A 19,176-nucleotide genomic window follows, 5' to 3' on the forward strand; every position below is an offset into this window, starting at 1 on the left:
GAGGGCTGAAAAGGGACCAGGGGCAGGAGATGGCATGCTAGCGCCCATTGTATTTACCAATATAATGGGCTTTAAATCAAGTATATATATAATTCGTTAAACATTTATTGGTTGATATGACCATATATGGTCATGTTGACCCACACAACCCCTTCCACTTCCAGGTTGGAAACTCCTGGGGGTTTGGAGATAGAACCTGGGGAGGACAGGGACCTCAGTGGCGTACAGTGTCACAAGAATCCACCTACCAAAGCAGCCATTTTCTCCAGGAGAACTGATATTGGGATGAGTTGTAATTCTGGGAATCCCCAGCTCCCACCTGCAGGCTGGCATCCCTAGTCAGGGGGGAAGAGTCAGGGAACTGAGACCAAAGAAAACAGAGAAAATCCAGCTGGCAAAGGGAATTGTTCATTTTTATGACTCAATGCCTATTGCACTTGTTCAAAAGGAATCACAAAGAAAACAAAGGAGAGTTTTCTCTGCTGTTGACAGCATAAAAGCAGTGAGTGAGAATAGCAAGAGAATAAGTATGTTGACTGGGTATCATTTCAGACTGTGAAAACCAACTTGCCTTCAGAACAATACATTGAAAGAAAATGCCAAATCTTTAAAATGCCCTTGGATGTTTTAAGAAAAAGCCATCAGAGGCTATATCTATACTACCAAATCCTACATCAGTGGGTATAGGGTTAGGCCATGTCCCTCGCTCCTTCTGCAACAGTACTAGGTACAATACAAGCACATCTTGGCCACCTTCTTTTGACGGTCAAACATGATTGCCAATTTCCTCAGGTAGCAAGAGGATTATCATTCATTCCAACGTGTTATCCTAGGTCTTTATGTAACGTAGCAGAATCATATCACCTTCCAGATAAGATAATTGCAATAATAAATCTCATGTACCAAAAAATAAAAGTTATATACCAAGATTCACATGGTGATTTTAAAAAATATATGGAAAATGAGGCAATTATTTTGCCTCGACATCTCAGTATCAGGCAGGGAGACAAGCCCCTCCTTGCATTTTAATTTGGAAATGCTTGCTTGGGCACAAAAGGTAGCGATGACAGGGAAATGTTCTTTAAGGTTTCTTAAATTGGCTGCCTGAAAATAATACAGCCTGGCAAGTATTGTGCATGAAAGAACAAGCTCTAAGAAGCTCCTGTTGATTCTCATGTTAACGTATTATCTGCTCTCCCCTTGTAGCCCATGTGTTTCTGTTTCTCTGGAATCAATGATTGATTACAAGTGTTACGTATTCATTTGTCCGGGTGGAATGTTGTGACTCAGCAATGGGTTTAATTCTTAACCTTGACAGCCACCAAGCGAAAGAATTATCTCGTCCTTTATTGCCTCCTGACATTATAAGAGGACACCCAGAGACGCAAGCATTTCTACGGAGCCCAACAGCCTTGCCAGACGTTCGCGGGCCTTACAAAATGCAGGACCGCCTTACAGAAAGATTTGACGCTTCGATGTCCAAGGTTCTGACAACACGGCCGAACTTCAATTTCTCTTATTGTTCCACGAACGCCACTGTCTGTAACGGCATCTCCTGTGTAGCGCCTGTGGATGATTCTTTTAACAGGACTCTGAGCGTGATTTTAAGTACGGTCCTAACCATCATGCTGGCTATGGTCATGTTCTCCATGGGCTGCAATGTGGAGCTACCAAAATTTTTAGGACACATTAAAAGGCCCTGGGGCATTATGGTGGGTTTCCTCTGCCAGTTTGGGATTATGCCTCTCACTGGCTTCGTGTTGGCATTTGCTTTCCAAGTGCTTCCTATACAAGCCGTTGCTGTGATCATTATGGGATGTTGCCCTGGAGGAACCGCTTCCAATATTTTAGCCTACTGGGTAGATGGAGACATGGACCTAAGGTAAGCGCCTTTGATTTCTCTCACAGAGCAGTGTATCATAAAGGAAAAGCCCATAAAAAACACTGCAACACATTGTAAAGTTCTCTGGATTGTGGCCACTGACGACAAATAATCAATTGCTAATTCATCACCTATTAAGATTAGTCATGCAAGTAAGCGTGGCGTAGTGGTTAAGAGGGGTGGCTTCTGTGCTGTAAACTGCCCTGACCCAGCTTGCTGAAAGCAGTGGTATATAACTCTAATAAATAAATAAGTAAGTAAATAAATAAATAAATAAGTAATGAAATAAGGGAAGGGAAATGTAATAAATAAATTAAGGGAAATGTAATAAATAAATTAAATATCCTGGCGAGCCGGGTTTGATTCTCCGCTCCTCCACATGCAGCCAGCTAGGTGACTTTGGGCTTAGCACAGCACTGAGAAAGCTGTTCTGACTGAGCAGTAATATTAGAGCTCTCTCAGCCTCATCTCCCTCACAGGGTGTCTGTTGTGGGGAGAGGAAAGGGAAGGCGATTGTAAGCTGCTCTGAGAGTCCTTTGGCAGTGAAAAGCAGAGTATAAAAACCAACTCTTCTTCATTTTTTGCACATTTGCATATACTGACTACATTTACAAACTGGCTGGAGAGCTGTAATAAATGAACATGTCTTGGCTACTGATTACATTTTGGGCTGGAGCAGCCAGGGCACATATTGGGGTGTGCTTGGTACCTACTGCAGCTCACCTTCATTTGAACAGGGGAGACAAAGAAAACGTTGTGACAGCAATAATAATCATTGCTGAACTTCCCTCTCTGAGCCATTGAAGTGTAATGAAATTGGGGGAGATCTTACTGCCATTTTAATATTTCTCCCCAACAGCATACTGTTGGCATCCTGGTTTTGTTTTTGTTTTTTTTCCCTTTTCTTCTAAGGACAAGCTAAAAGATCTTGCAGCAAAGAGATGAGGGAGATACTAGACCTTGGACTAACATTTCATGATTAGGACCTCCTTCCTTCCTTTTGAGAGCCTCTTGTGGCGCAGAGTGTTAAGGCAGCAGACATGCAGTCTGAAAGCTCTGCCCATGAGGCTGGGAGTTCAATCCCAGCAGCCGGCTCAAGGCTGACTCAGCCTTCCATCCTTCCGAGGTCGGTAAAATGAGTACCCAGCTTGCTGGGGGGTAAATGGCAATGACTGGGGAAGGCACTGGCAAACCACCCCGTATTGAGTCTGCCATGAAAACGCTAGAGGGCGTCACCCCAAGGGTCAGACATGACTCGGTGCTTGCACAGGAATACCTTTACCTTCCTTCCTTTTTAAAAATAAGATCAAAGCTATTGCAGGTGTGTTCAGATTGGATCAGGGACATGGTCTTAGGAATCCTAACTATTTTCGGATCACAGTCCTGTGGAGAGAGGCACTCAGGCATCTGTGCACTGTCTTTATGATCTCTCCCCATGAGTAAATTAGCAACGTCAGTGCGAGCCAATTTAGATTTTTTAAAAAATGACATAGGGAAAAGTCCCACTTTTCAGTGCCATGTCTCCAAACCAACTCATTTAGACTGCTTTGATTAAAAAACAACCGCCACCTCTTTCATGTATCACGTACCGTGTTTGGTATCCTTTTTAATTTAGCCGTCATTCCCTCATCCCACACTGGGTGGACCTTCCAGCCGCTTTTGAAATTCACTGAGCTCGGCACGGATTCATGATTTTAAAAAGGGTCTTGCACTCAGTTTCACAGGGCTTCCAACCGCTTGGGGAACATATGTTTTGTCCCTGTACTAGAGGCTCAATACGGACATTAATTCCCTCAAGCCATGAAAAGCTTCAGCTGCAGTTTTCTACATATTCATCCTCTATTAAAGTGACAGTCTGGGTTTTTTCCCCCTTCCGCGCCTGCTGGCAACCCTACAATTCATCCTGAGCCATGGAAGCGCATAAACAATTGCACAGGCAGTCCACAAGGGCTAGCAGTTCACTCTGTGGGCTTCCCTTTCCATCTGGGGAGGAAGTTACAAAATCAGCCTGCAAAAGCTGATTGCTAGAAAGTGGCCTTTCATGTTCCAGTTCTAAGAGTGGGTGTCCCCCCACCCCACCCGTCTGGCAAATCCCGAGCTGACTTATTTTCTTAAAAGTAATTTAAACACCTCCTTCTCCGTTGCCACCAGCATCACATTCGGCAGATACGCATGCAACAGGATGGTGAAGGTTACACAGAACGAACAAACAAAATGCCTTTAGTGATGATATATTGATTTCATAAATAAGCAACCTTCTCCATAATGCCAGATCTATTAGCTCTAATTGTTCCCAGAGAAAGAGCAAAGTGGTAATTTTACACCTAGATTTTCTCGTGTTTCCTCACGGCTGGGTTACAATTGAAATTAATGATACTGCTTCCCAGCAACATGCCAAGGGGAGGGGAGGGGGACTTCTAACTCATTTTTGGTCCCTTTTCCCATTGGTGATCTATTTTAATTATCAAGGGTATCATACTGCAGTTGGGCTTTTGAGACCTTTACAGCTCACTCCTATATATCTTTAATATGGAACGAGCAGCTCTGTGTTCAAGGGGATGTATTCCCACGTAAATATATACGTGTGTGTGTTTACTCAGAAATAATCCCATTGTGTTTAGCTGGCTTTATTCACAGCTAAGCATGCACAGGGCTCCAGCCTTGGTGTTCGTTTAACATCTGTTCCAGCATTTCTCAGATTAGATCACTTCCTATTCAAGCTTTCAGGTTTCCCGAAACAAGGTTTTATATTCCCATTATTAACTAATAGCCTAGCAACAGCATTCTTTTCCCACCACTTCTAAAATTCAGCATGGGAAGATGCAAAATTCAGACAACAAAAGGTTTCTCCGCTATCCCATGTGCATTTCATGGTGTGTGCAAACAGATCTTACATACATATGTACGACTAGAAACAGTATACTCCCAAGAATCCAATCAGGGACTGTACTGTTTCTGGTTGTACATATTAGGGCTAGGACAAGACAAATGATTTCTGCACATTCTGTTTTTTTTTTAATTTAATTACTTAGAATATTTATAAAAGTTCTGTTTTCACAAGATCAGTTCATTTCAATGGGCCCTTGTAGGAATAGAAATTTAGCAGAAGCAGCAGCTCCGCCTTTGTTATCGGCTCTTTTACGCCTCAGGTCACGGTTGCTGCTATTTTCTTACTTTTATGTTTTAGGTTGACAGTGCCATTCTTTATAGCGTGGTGCTCTTCTAAAGAGGAAAGGGTATAGCTCCACTTAGGAATCGTATGACCATTCTTCAAGCTACAGAGCGACTAATACTATGCCTTATTGTTGCTACACCAATGATAACCACGCCCAATTCCCTTGCAGCATTAGTATGACAACGTGTTCCACCCTGCTGGCCATGGGGATGATGCCGCTTTGTCTCCTTATTTACACCAAAATATGGACAGATTATGACTCCATCCTCATCCCCTATGACAGTATTGGTAAGTTTTCTCAAAATTGTACGCCTGCAGTTATTTTATACATGTGCTAAAGACTACACCATCAGTGTATTATTGGCTTGCAATGCAGAAATCATCTCTAGTTTTAATTTTGGGTTGACTGCTTCAGAGCTTGCTGTCTCCAGGTGGGACTATGCCTCAGTTGTACTCAAAAGTCCCCATAAGTTCCCAGATGCTACCTGCTTCCCTCGAACTTGGACGAACCATTGATGGAGGCTGATAGGTAGGGTGGGGATTAATGGAATATTGAAGTTATATTGTACATGTATAACTATTTAGTCTGTTGCTGGAAGGTAGGGATTATAGAGTAACTGGTCAGAGATAATGAGTTGGATGCTGAACCTCAAGCAATCAGGAGGTAATAGGGATTAAACTGGGGAAGGCTCAGTAGGCTCAGGGATACATATAAACAGAGTGTATGGCAGCTATGGCGGTGGGAGGAGACAGTGGAGTAGAAGAGGTGGGAGATATTATTTCTCTAACAGTGCTCAACCCCAGCTTCAATGTCGAGCACCATATGGCTATGCTCGTACTCCTAATCTCTGACCCACCCCCAGATACAACTACACCCCAAAGATACAACTACACCCCAAAGGCCTGGCTCTGTGTACAACCACCTCCCTCTAGAGGCAGAGGGTGCATTATAGCCTGCCCACAGAGATTTATGGATCTGGGTGTATTCCTGAACACTCTGCAGGATCCAATGCCTCCTGATGCCTCATTAGATGATTTAGTCAGTGACTGGCATGGCCGGATGTTGGCTGCCATCAATACTCCCCAATGCCCTCTCCATCCCCAACTTATCCAAGCATCTTGGGATATTGTGGAGTTATGTGAGAGGGAAAGGGAGCCGGGATGACTAGAATGAATATGGAGGAAGACTCACAATGAAGCATCAAGAATTATTTAGGGTAATTTTGTCTCTTACTTTTGTCTTGAGAATGGGCACACAAGGTCTAGTCAATTGGAAATTTGCTGTGAAGCATTTGCAAGTTATTTTGTAGATAAAGTTTCATCACTTTGCCATGACCTTTCACAAACTCTTGATACAGTAAGTGAACTGGAGGCCCCTTGACTGCCACTGGAACATTCATTTGAAGGCTCTCATTAACCAAAGAGGGCAGGTTGCTAACTTTGATGCCCACTCAACCCCTGTCCTTCTTGGTTATTCAAATCGAATGATAAGAGGATTGGAGGTCCCCAGCAGAAAATTATAAATCTCTTCCTGTCTATTGGGAGTGCTAAAAGAGGCAGTGGTTCAGCCACTGCGGAAGAAACCATCATTGGACCTGTGGGACCTGGCCAATTACTGCCCCATCTCACATCTTGCATTTCTGGGGAAGGCGATTGAAAGGCCCACCACAAAGCAACTTACAAGACCCCTAGATAAAAGTTTGGCCTTTGATCCATTCCAGTCTAGCTTCCAACCTAGTCATAGGGCAGAGATTATTTTGGTCACCCTGATGGATGACCTCTGGTACCAGCTGGATTGGTACATAAAGAAGTTGTCTTCGTTTTTATTCCAATATGCGATATTGAATACCTTTTTTCACCTTCACTTTTTCACATCACGTTACATCAGCACAGACAAAAATTGTAGCTCTCAAGTGGTATGGTAACATGCATTGCATGGATCCAGTCTGTTGCAACCTGGTCATTGAACATCTAGCTACCATGATCCCTTCCAGGCTACTTTATCTCACTCTATGTGAATCTTCCCTTGTCCTTGACCTGGAAACTGCAACGGGTCCAGAATGCAGTAGCACAGGTCCTCACAAGAACGCCTTGGAGGGCCCATATTTAGCCTATTCTGAAGCAACTGCACTGGCTCCCAGTTGAATTCTAGATCAAGTTCAGGGTTTTGATATTAACCTTTAAGGCCATCCAAAGTCTGAGCCCAGCATACCTGAGAGACCACCTAACTGACTATATGCACTGAAGAATGCTGCGCTCAGCCAATACAAACTAACCAATGATCCCCAGTCCTGCAGAAGTATGTCTGGCCTCAATCAGGGTCAGGGCCTTTTTGGTCCTGGCCCATGGTAGAATGAGCTTTTGGAAGACGGTGGGCCCTACAGGAACTTTCTCAGTTTTGAAGGGTTCGCAAGACAGAGCTATTCTGCCAAGCTTTTGGTTGGGGCCAGTGGATGACTGAATGACACCAGCTGAATGGTCCCTCTCAAAAAACAACCCACCCATAAATGGGCTGGAGGGATGCAGGAATTATAATCTTTAGTTAATGTGGATTAGGGTAATTTTTAACTGTTTTAATTGTTTTTAGGCTATCCATATTATCCATGTTTTATTAAATGACTAGCTTCAAAGCCCATTCCTAAGAACGGGCCTTGAAAGGGTCCCCTCCCCGGGCCCCCAGGCAGGCAGCTTAAGGTGGCTTTGGGCCGCATCTCACAGCCAGATTGTGGGGTGAGTGGGGGCTGGCAAACTCATTAGCAGGGAGGGGACAGAGCTCCTTAGCAGGCAGTCAGCAGGCCAGGAGGCCCTTGTTAGCAGGCCCTCCACCATGACCTTTTGCCCGGGGCCCTCTCCCCTTACCTGTTGCTGGCTCCAGGCACTGAGGCGCATCTGGGAGCAAAGAGTCCAGGGACAGATAGTGAGAGCTGCAGGGGCAGAGCCAAAGCTGGCTGTACTCTGTTTGGCCCTATTCCAACTTGGACAGCCAGACACATTCCACCCCCCAGGCTGTTTCACAAATATATAGAGGAACCATGGATAATACTGGGAGGGGCAGTATAGAAATTGCTAATCAGATAGTAGGTGATATGAAAGCATTTCAGTCTAGCCCTGAAGAAATTCTCTGGGTCAATGCAGACAATATTAAGTTGCTTCCTGTACTCATATGGCCTCCTGCCAGATGCATAAAGAGATTCAGCCCACACAGACAGAGAACACAGAGACCAGAACAAAATGTGCAAAAGATGCTGTGCAATTTTTGCAGATAGAAGGAAAGGCAATTTTTGCTGATTCCTTCCTTCCCATGGCAAACTTCTAGTTCCTCTTTCTTACCGTTCTTGGGCCTCTCCTATCCCCTAGGAATCACATTTGTGGCTGCAGTGGGAGAAGAGAGACATGAGAAAGTCATGCTCCAGTGATGGAGATCCTTCTGTCAGCAGATTTTTTTGTGGGATCCAAGCCAATGTGTACCATTTATAGCTAGCCAGAGAGGGAACTACTTGCTGAAGAATATTGCATACAAAACCTCAAGGGCATTCATGGATATCTTTTAACCTTGGCATCATGGACCACAGACATATGCATTTAACTGGAAATCTTTGGGGAAAAGATTTGGGATTGCACCTCATTGTGGAGCCTCGGATGCTGATAGGTAGTGTAGAAATATACAATGATCAATTACTTATAAAACTCAACAGTTTACACTCCAGCTCCTGGGAGGAAAAGAAATTTGTTTGGCTGGAATAATAATTTCTCAGAGTCAGGCAGAGAATGATGATAGAGTCCATAACACAGGGAAAGCTGAGAGGAGTTGGGGAGGGAAGGCAGCATAGTACAGCCAAATTTCATCAGGCCTCAGTAGCCAAGGAGGGTTGGTATTATTTATTCATCATACAGTGTATGGAGTGTAAACAGGAGAACAAAGGCATGCCTGGCAGCCAGGCAAGGGATGTTCAAAAGTGGTTTGCCATTGCCCATTTCTACATCATGGCCCTTTACTGGTCCTTGGAAGAACTCCATCTGAATCCTTGAAGGTCTCCCATCCAAACACTAGCCAGATCAGTTCTGCCTAGCTGCCGAGATTTGATAGGATTGGGCTTGTCTGGCCTATCCATGTCAGGGCTAGGAGGATTGGTACTTGGAAGGGAGGTCCTTAAGGGAGACAGGAGAGGAAGGCAATAGCAAACCACTTGTGCTTCTCACTGACTTGCAAAACCCCTTCCTGGGATCACCTTCTGTTGAGACTTGACAGCATTTAGAGACATATAGGCAGATTGTGGGTGGGCAGAAGGGGTTGTGCCAATGCTTGGCTCTTGTGGCACTTTCTTGCATGCCCAGGGAAATGTTGATCACCATTTTGGGGTTGGGATGCAGATTTCCTCCAAGCCAGACTGACCAGGGATTCTGGTTTTGGGAGGGCATCATCTGGGCATGGAATTGGAGTCACTGTGGGTGGGCAAGTAGCTGTGAATTCCCTGCATTCTGCAGGGGGTTGGACTACATGATCCTGGAGCTCCCTTCCAACTCTTATGATTCTACATAAGGGACAAGAAGCATATAGCCAAGAAGACTGAAGGAAGAGTATAAGCATGGGTCAAGAAGTGTGTGGAGTAAGGGTAGATAAAGAATGAGGCTAGAAGAAAAGACCAGAAGAGCTAAGAAATTCAAGCTGACTGTGTCTGAGGAGAAAAGAGACAGGAGAAACTTCATGGCACTTAATAGTACGACCTGCATACAACAAGAGAGGGAGATAAGAATGTAGCAGAGATGAGGTGGCTAAAGGGAAAAAAGATGGAAGCATGCAGTGGCTGCAAAATCAGGAACCCAAAGAAACAACAGTCAATGAAGACATGGATAAACAATAAAAGAGAACCAGGGAACAAGTAAGACTAGAACAATATCTTGTATAGAATTGAGGGACCAGAATCAATCCTAGCTACAATGACATTACAGCCACCACTTCCAGCCACCACTGCCTTTTGGCCTTAAAAGTTAAGATCTATATAACATCTATTGAACATCTTCCTATCAGTCCTCCCCAATGTAACCTGATTTTCTTTTTCCAGGCATTTCACTGGTAGCTCTAGTAATTCCTGTCACCTTTGGAATATTCGTTAAGAATCGATGGCCTGCAAAAGCTAAACTCATACTAAAGGTAACGGCTGAAGTCCCCAAATACCTACTCAAAGATTTCCTTAAAAATTGAAGGCACAATAAGTGTGGAGTCCCAAGTCACTTTTACCAGTTATTTATAGTACAATCTTAAATAGAGTCACAACTTTCCAAGTCAGTGGATTTCGAAGCTTGTAATTCTGTTTAGGATTGTTTGGCAGTCCATTAATAGATTTTTCATTATTTGCCCTTGTCCAACCTCAGGATGATTAAGGTTATTTTAAACAGTAAAATTGAGATGAAAAGAGATAATCAATCTTTAAACTGTATATGCAAACTTTGGGGAAAATGCAAATTCTGGGGGGAAATGCAGTATGTGGTGTGTGATATTAAGGTGATGCAAAAGAACAAGATATGTATTGTTAAATGTCAATTTTAGCATTTTTTAAAAGCCAGCTTGGTGTACTGGTTAGGAGGTTTGATTCTCTGCTCCTCCATATGCAGCCAGCTGGATGACCTTGGGCTCCCCACAGCACTGATAAAGCTGTTCTGACCGAGCAGTGATATCAGGGCTCTCTCAGCCTCACCCACCTCACAGGGTGTCTGTTGTGGGGAGAGGAAAGGAAAGGAGAATGTAAGCCACTTTGAGACTCCATCTAATAGAGAAAAATACTGGTTATGTAGTATGTAATATGTCATATTTCTCTTTTTTCTTTAAATAAAAATGGGGAGGGGGTGAAGTGAGTTGCTTCCTGGTTCAGTCTCTGTGCACCTTCTGGAGGCGGGGGCTGTGAGGCACCCAGAAACAGTATCTTGCCAGCGCTCTGGGGACACAGAATGTTTGCTCATGAGTAAGTTATGTGTGGTAGTCCATGGACATCTGGAAGGCCGCAGTTTAATTACCCCTGGATTAGAGTCTGCCACTCTTTAACCACTACACCACTTAAGATCGAGTGGGAATCAGGGGGAGGAGGGAAACCATGACTTAAGCTTTTGCCATGTGGCCAGCACCCACGAAGGCCACAATCCAGGCGTGCCTCCTAGTGCCTGGTGCTTTCCTGGGAGCACTGAGCTTTACGTCTAGTACAAGTATGAGTAGAGGCTCTTGAAAGGTCACTGCATTAAACCACTTCATTGTTATTATTCTCCCTTTAGTTTGGTTCCATTACCGGTGCAATTCTCATTGTCCTCATCGCTGTGGTGGGAGGAATTTTGTACCAAGGATCCTGGACAATCACTCCTCAACTCTGGATTGTTGGAACTATCTTTCCAGCAGCTGGCTATTCATTAGGCTTTTTCCTGGCTCGCTTAGCAGGGCAGCCTTGGCACAGGTAAATTTAACTCCCCGATTCACAACCCCTTTTCCTCCTCCTTGTCATAAAGGATTAGAACCAGGCCTACAATTGAATTCCTTATTTAGAGGCTAGGAGTTGCAATTAGCTCGTCAGAACTCAATTAACCGTGAAATGGTCATGTGCTATTTACCTGTGGTAGAAAGAATGCTTACGTTTATTTATGACTTCTGGTCACTCTCTGGTTCCTTAACTAAACAAGACACCTGATGCTCCCTCTTTGATCACAGCTCTGAAATGACTCACCATTGAAATCTTCAGTTTAAAAAAAAAATCCATGATAGGAAATGGGTTTTCTGAGGAAACTCCTAATTCTTCTCATGAGATTTCTATCCTCAGTCCTCTGTTATTTGTTCCACAAGAGCTGGAGTTCAGTAGCATGGCATACACTGTGCCTGAAGAAGAACCTGTACAGTGTATTGGTTAGTGAGTGTGTTTCACTAGAGTCTGGTATTGAAATCTACCATTGGGCTAGTAATTCTCTCTTCCAGCCTAACAGGCCTCTCAGAGTTGTTATGGTGAGGGTAAAATTAAGGAGGAGAGAATGATATTACAAGATGTTGTGTTTTCCCACTGGGGAGATATGATACCAAGGACAGTCCCCCAATCTCGAATTGCAATGAACTCAGGTAGCACAGCTCTGAAAACACACAGACAACACCATGTGGCATTCCCATTGCACTGGGCTAAGGAGGACAATGATATGGATCAGCAGGGCAACTTCATATGTCCCCTGGCCTTCTGCAAACTACAGCAAAGCCTTTTTATGTGTGGCACAAATACCAAATCCAAGGCAATACGAGCTGCTCCTTAGTTCTCTACTTCGGCCCTCCAGACTTAAATTTTGATAAAGTTACAAATGTTGATGGGCTGTGCTCCATCAACATGATTAAAACAAATCAAGGAACCTGACAAATAAAAGGTGTTTCAGGCCATCACCTTCAAAACAACATCATGTGAGTTTCTGAAACAGTTCTTCCGCGGTTGCAAATATTGTTAAGATATTTAACAATAACCTCGGGTTTTCCTTATGACCCCATTGCAACTATGCTGTGCTAGTTGAAGGCCTGCTGCAGTGCAGAAGCAAATCTGTCTTAACTATTCCCACTAGAAAAATAATTACTTCAATGCTTGGATAGTTCTGGGAACTCAGTCTATGATTCCCCTTCAAGGCATTCCGTTAGTTTTGCAGTCACGGAGAAATTTGCAAAGAAAGGACCATAGGTTTGAGTGGTCTCTCATCAAGGGCTGGGATACAAAAAACCTGAACACGTAGCATGCAGAACAGCCTGATGTCCATGAACTACAATTCCCATGAGCCTCTGCCAGCCATGGACATCTGGAGGGCCGCAGTTTGACTACTTCTGGCCTATATACGCATGTTGGAGTGAGCACTCATGAAAGACACATTAGGGATAGCAATGCAGTTTGCACTCAACAGTACAATCAAGAAGGTCACTTACTGCCCTATCTGCAACGGAATATCCCCATGGTTTGTCAATGAACGAGAATGCCAACCACACATTGGCATGACACATAGTAGGCCCACATCCTCTCAAGACGTCTACAGCCAAGACAAGTATTCAATATGCAGGTGAGAAGACAACTGAGGGCAAGGAAGCTGAGTCTAGATTCTTATGGAGGATTCACTGCCTGCCTTCCAACCAATTTCCATCTTGCTGTAGATCTAAGGAATAGAAGAATCACCATATTGAACTACAACCCCCTTCATCCCTTCCTCCCTCTTTCCTTATTGTGTCCATCAGTTTTAGATTGCGGGCAGGAAACTGGTCTTTTAAAACTTATTGGGCTACGTCTAGTGATTTTAGGCACTTAGTACATTACGAGATAATGGTGCCTCCAATCCAAGGTTCATTGTGTGTGTTGTATGTATACACTACATTTTAGTGTATATTATTACTTGTATGTATACATATATATATATATTATTTCTTGTAGGTGTCGAACAGTGGCTTTGGAAACGGGAATGCAGAACACTCAGTTGTGTACAACAATTGTGCAGCTCTCCTTCAGTCCTGAACAACTGGAATTAATGTTTACTTTCCCACTCATCTACAGTATTTTCCAGCTAGCTTTCGCAGGAATATTCTTGGGAGGTGAGCCATATTATGCTGGTCCTTTTCAAAGCTTTTATTGTAGGACATATTTAGATCATTCTTTGTTTGTTGTTTTAGGAGACAGAAGTGTAACTCTTGATGTTGTGTTAGAAAGCCATAAATGAAGCAGCTAGACTGTCCAGTTTCGACCATGAATTAATGAAAAAGTCTATCAGTAGTCCAAATGATACTGTGCTTTTGCAAACCAGAAAAAAGACCACTTGGTGAAGCAGAAGGGCCAAATGCAGCATACAGGATACCTCAAAATTAGTTTTCATGAATCTATGAAGCTACTTTATACTGAATTTGGGTTTGGCTGACGTCGCCACGCTGTAAGCAGGGAAGGGGTTGAACGCCAGGAGCTCCCCCCTGCCCTTACCTGAACTCAGAAGAGCATTCAACATGCTGATATCACCTGGAAACATCATCAGCACATTGAAGATGTCAAAGGTGACACTCTGAATTTTGAGGAAACTCTATAGTAAAAAAAAAATCACCCTCAAACCATATTCTGCCCCAAACATGGAGTGTCACCCCCACAGCATGCCACCATCACTTCCAAGTGACATCAGTGTGTCAGGATGCTCTTCCTGGTCCCTGTAAGTCTAAGGGGGAGTGATGGGGAGGTCCAGAGGGGCAAGGACCACTGCAAAAGCAGCTGTTTTGTAGGGGATTTTCTCTTGCTTTATGAAATCTCCAAAGCAAGAGTTCCCCCAACCCCAACAGCATCCTTAATTGAACCATGAAATATGAAATATGAAGTCAAGACCTCCAATAAGCAAAATGCAAGTAAAATATTAACAAATATACATATGATCACATAATTATGTCTGACATAGGATAGTATCACCCATACACACACACACACATGTATTTCAAAAAGTAAAAATGTGTATTACGTCTGGCAGAAATAGCCCAATACAAATTATCCAGAGAGCACAAATGTCATATCACAGGAGAAGAAAAAATAACAATATCTGTTACGTTTGTCAATAATATCTCCACAATTATGCAACCTTGTACAAAAGCCAAGAGGTCCTGACTTCATGTTTGCTTGTTTTTCCTTGCTGCAAGGACCTCTACCTTTTTTCTTTCTTCATGTTTACATACTTTGGGTACTGTATTAAATCAGGCCATTGGTCCATCAGGATCAGTACTCAGACTGACAGCAGCTCTCCAGGATCTAAGGTCAAAGTCTTTATCATTGACCAAGTGATCCTCTTAGCTGGAGATGGCAGGACCCCAGGAGTATTCATTGAGCTTCACAACTTCCACGCAAAGTCTGTCCTGATCCTTCCCAATCCCAACCTGCATGGCTACTGGCTGTGCAAACTGGATTCTAGATCCTATAAATGAACATATGATGCTAAATCAGACACTTGATCTGTTTTGGTTGTTATTATCTATGAATGGCAGGAGAAGACCAGGATCTCAGGTAGAGGTCTTTCACAACACCTACCAAATGATTCTTTTGCCTGGAGAAACTGGGGATTCAACCTAGGACCTTCTGAATGCCAAGCCAATGCTTTATCACTGAGTCAGGGTCTATTCAACTTCTCTATATTCCAATTTAAAAAAGCTAGTTTCCTTTGCTATACTTGTATGCATGTCCAACAGACAGTATATACAAATAGGATGTACCACCTTTTCACAAAGGTTACCTTAAGAGCTTCTTTCGCTGTTCCATTTGGCTGATTCATTTAGTCTGCACCATGTTAAAAGATTGAGTAGATGTCTGTTATTTAAACAAGGGGGAAATTGGGAAAACATAAGTGCCCTATAATACATTATCTACTCAGTATTTAAAACATAACTCAGCAATTGCCTTATATGATACGGCAGACTGTGCATTGCATAGTGCCCTATTGTTCATGTGGACTCATTTGGACTCAATGTAAATTATGTATGCCAGCCTCCAGGTGGGACTTGGGATCCCCAGCTCATCTCCAGGCTGAAGAGATCAATTCTTTTGGAGAAAATGGCTGCATTGAAGGGAGGACTCTAAGGCATTAGAGCCCACTGAGGTCCCTGTCCTCTTAAGGTTCCATTCTCCAATCTCCAGTAGTCTCCCAACCTCAATCTAGAAACCTTATCCCCCCAAACCCTGCCAATAGCCAGGGGGAAATAGCAACCCTGATGTGAACTCAAGATAAGAGTCCTTCTCCTAGTGGTTTATTTACTAGAGATCAACAAGTAGGGAGCTATACCCTGGAGACCCCTTCCATAGGCAAAATTGAGAATGAGATGGTGATTTACCAGGCATAGAGACCCAAAACCTGGAAGAGTCCCTGGTAAACAGTTGTGAAGGACACAAACCAATCACTGTTCTCAAATTCCATGTACATTGCCTTTTCAGAAAACATTTCCTAACTATTAACAAGCAATTAGTTCAAACAAAAGGAGACCATGATAAACTAAATCAACTCTACCGCTAGCTCCTGACACGCCAGGATACAGTTCCTGTTGCAGTATTAACACTAGAATACAGTCTTGCCTCTCTTAACTCCTGTCCATGTTATTCCTAGGCTATCTGCTACAGAAAAGGTATTTTGCCGACCGAAAGAAAGACTTTATTGACGAAGAAAGCAAACCTGAATCATTGCCGCCACAAACGTACTCAACAATGAATGGAGGATTTAGGTCAGAGGAGGAAGGAGCAGAAACCCACGTACCTGGGGTGGCTAATGGGAAAATCTAAGAACTTTGGCTTCACTGGAACTTTGACTTTAAAAATATGCATTACTGCTACCCAAGGAGATGGTCTTCTAATCAACTCAGGGGAAATACCTTATAGGAGACAACTTGGAATATCCACCAATGTTTATTCCCTTAAAGAAACTCAAAATAAACCAGTCAGATGTTTGACCAAAAAGTATGGGGGTACAACTGACACAAAGTGCACTGAAAAACACGCATGACACTAACAAAATAAAGGAGGAATGAAAAGGGAGACCGTAGCTTTGGGGAAGACAGTATTTCCTGATCTGGACGAGGAGAGGTCTGTAGAGACAGCAGCAAAATGCTCAGCATTTAATGGAAGAAGAAAGGAGGGGAACAACGTGTTGGGTGTATGTATGGGTCTGAGAACACACACACACACACATAGGACTGGGGCAGGATGCCTCTTGATATAGGGCAAAATGCTACCTGAGGTTATGCTGATGAATTTGCCCTATAAACAATTACTTGATGAGGGTTAAACAGTTATTTGGGAGTGACGTAATGGGTTTACCAGGAGTGGGACTATACGTGTTAATGGTTCTTTTTTAAAACTATTTTATTAAAAGTTTAATACAAAAAGAAAAAAGTTCTGGAAAACATATATGATGAAAAACAGATTCAAAAATACAGAATAGACAAAGTAAAACCATCACAATGTACTGTTGAGTTTCCAGATGTCTAGGACATAAGCAATTACCAAATAATTTAGATTTATCAGATAATAACAAGGTTACTTACTGATATAAAATTATTTTTAAATCATTTTTCCCCTTTCATGCAAGAAGTCAATAAGTTGTTGACTTTCCTGTAATCAACAATGTAAAGTTAGCCATCTCTGCAAGTTCCAACATCTTCAACAGCCAATCCTCTACTGTAAGGATTCTCACCATTTTCTAGTTCTGAGCACAGGATAGTCTCGCTGCTGCTATCATATATAAAAACAAAGGTCTGGGACTATTTTCAAGCTATTATTGTTCAGTCGCCAATGAAAAGCTTCTGATCTCATTTGAAGATTAATCTTCAAAATCAATCCACAATGGTGTTTTTGCACAAAATCTAACCTAATATTTATTCCATATCCTTCATGACATATGTCTAGTATTTCTAAAGTCCACATAAACTTTAGCTTTATCGTACCACAAGTATCTGTGCCAACCAAACCTTAAATCATGAACCTTTTGTTTCTCAGTGATATCCATTCTTTCAACCATACAAGACAACATGTAGCAAAATATGTTTTAAAATCTGGTAACCCCAAATCTCCTCTTTCTTTAGCATCTTGCAATATCATACGTTTAATAAATGACTTTTTACCTTATCTAATCATTTTTATATATCTTTTTGCCATTGTTTAATGGTACATCTGAAATAAGTACGGGTATTGTCTGGAAAAGAAATAATATTCAGGGAAAGACATTCTCCCCAAAAGAACAATTTATCCCATTTTGACAAACCTTTTTTAACTTCATTCCAGGTTTTAACTTAGTTATTTTGAAATAACATACAATTCATATTTGTTAACATTATAACCAGATATTTCACCTTCTTTTCAGTCTCAAAGTCAATTCTTTTCATCAGTTCTGCTTGACCTTGTATATTCATATTTTAGTTAACATTTTTGTTTTTACTTTGTTAATTTTAATACCTCTATACTCTTTAACATATCTGCCAAGGTTAAAACCAAATAATCTGTGAAGGCTTATAAGTTCCTTTACTAATTTTAATGCTTCCTATCCTCTCATCTTGTCATATGTTTCTATTCAGATTTCCAAAAGGTCAAATAAAAAGCCTTGTATAGTCCCTTACTATATCTCACATGGTTTGGTTTAATTGTCATTTACAACTTTTCTTGCTGTCTGTGAAGAATAAATTTATTTTATCCATTTAAAAACATCTCTCCAAAATTCATACTTTCTAAAATCTTAAACCAAAAAGACCAATTTAAATTATCAAATGCTTTTTCTATGTTAAAAATATTGCTGCTTGCTTTTCATTGTGTTTATCCTGATATTCTAATATATCAGGGACTGTTATTGACTTTCAGCTGTCTCTTAGGTTAAAAAAAACACTTCAATTTTTTGGATAAGTTTCCCAAGATTATTTTCAGTCCTTCCGCTGAATTCATTGTGAACAACATATAGGCATTATTCAATAATGGTATAAGTGGATAATTTCCAGTCATACTGGGATCTTGTCCCTCCCTATGTATTAATGCTATATTGGCCTCTTTCCATGTCTCTGGTATCTTTCCATTTTGAAGAATAGAGTTCATTATATTATGTAACGGTTGTACAAGTTCACCTTCAAATTGTTTATAATACAGTCCTGATAGGCCATCTAGTTCTGGTACTTTTCTTGATTCAGTTTTCTCTATAGCTTCCACAACCTTTGCTTTTCAAGATATTCTTCTGTTTCTGCCAATGGTATGTCATGTCCTTTATCCAAATTAGAATAGTACCTATGAAAACCTTTTTGAATAGATCTATTATCTGTAGTGGTCTTAAAGGTAAAGGTAAAGGTATCCCCTGTGCAAGCACTGAGTCATATCTGACCCTTGGGGTGACGCCCGCTAGCGTTTTCATGGCAGACTCAATACGGGGTGGTTTGCCAGTGCCTTCCCCAGTCATTACCGTTTACCCCCCAGCAAGCTGGGTACTCATTTTACCGACCTTGGAAGGATGGAAGGCTGAGTCAACCTTGAGCCGGCTGCTGGGATTGAACTCCCAGTCTCATGGGCAAAGCTTTCAGATGGCTGCCTTACCACTCTGCGCCACAAGAGGCTCTCGGTCTTACTACCTGGTGGTCATTACCTGGAAAACA

At 42.2% G+C, this 19,176-nt stretch overlaps 1 protein-coding gene across 1 annotated transcript; it reads left to right on the forward strand.

The window, feature by feature from the left end:
• Positions 1-1,381: 1,381 nt before the first annotated feature.
• Positions 1,382-18,307, forward strand: SLC10A2 (solute carrier family 10 member 2). The gene is made up of 6 exons (XM_077344270.1): positions 1,382-1,882; positions 5,227-5,345; positions 10,121-10,209; positions 11,322-11,497; positions 13,478-13,635; positions 16,161-18,307. Exons 1-6 carry the CDS (start codon positions 1,440-1,442, stop codon positions 16,331-16,333), a joined length of 1,158 nt encoding a protein of 385 aa, XP_077200385.1. The 5' UTR covers positions 1,382-1,439; the 3' UTR covers positions 16,334-18,307.
• Positions 18,308-19,176: the final 869 nt, after the last annotated feature.

The sequence above is a fragment of the Paroedura picta genome, chromosome 6 (assembly GCF_049243985.1).
Source record: "Paroedura picta isolate Pp20150507F chromosome 6, Ppicta_v3.0, whole genome shotgun sequence".
NCBI classification, from domain to species: Eukaryota; Metazoa; Chordata; class Lepidosauria; order Squamata; family Gekkonidae; genus Paroedura; species Paroedura picta.

Excerpts from the sequence above, each read along its gene's own strand:
- SLC10A2 (XM_077344270.1), top strand. The coding sequence starts at position 1,440 with ATGCAGGACCGCCTTACAGAAAGATTTGACGCTTCGATGTCCAAGGTT. Across the intron at positions 5,346-10,120 it reads CATCCCCTATGACAGTATTG|GCATTTCACTGGTAGCTCTA; the intron begins GTAAGTTTTCTC and ends TTCTTTTTCCAG. Across the intron at positions 13,636-16,160 it reads CGCAGGAATATTCTTGGGAG|GCTATCTGCTACAGAAAAGG; the intron begins GTGAGCCATATT and ends TGTTATTCCTAG.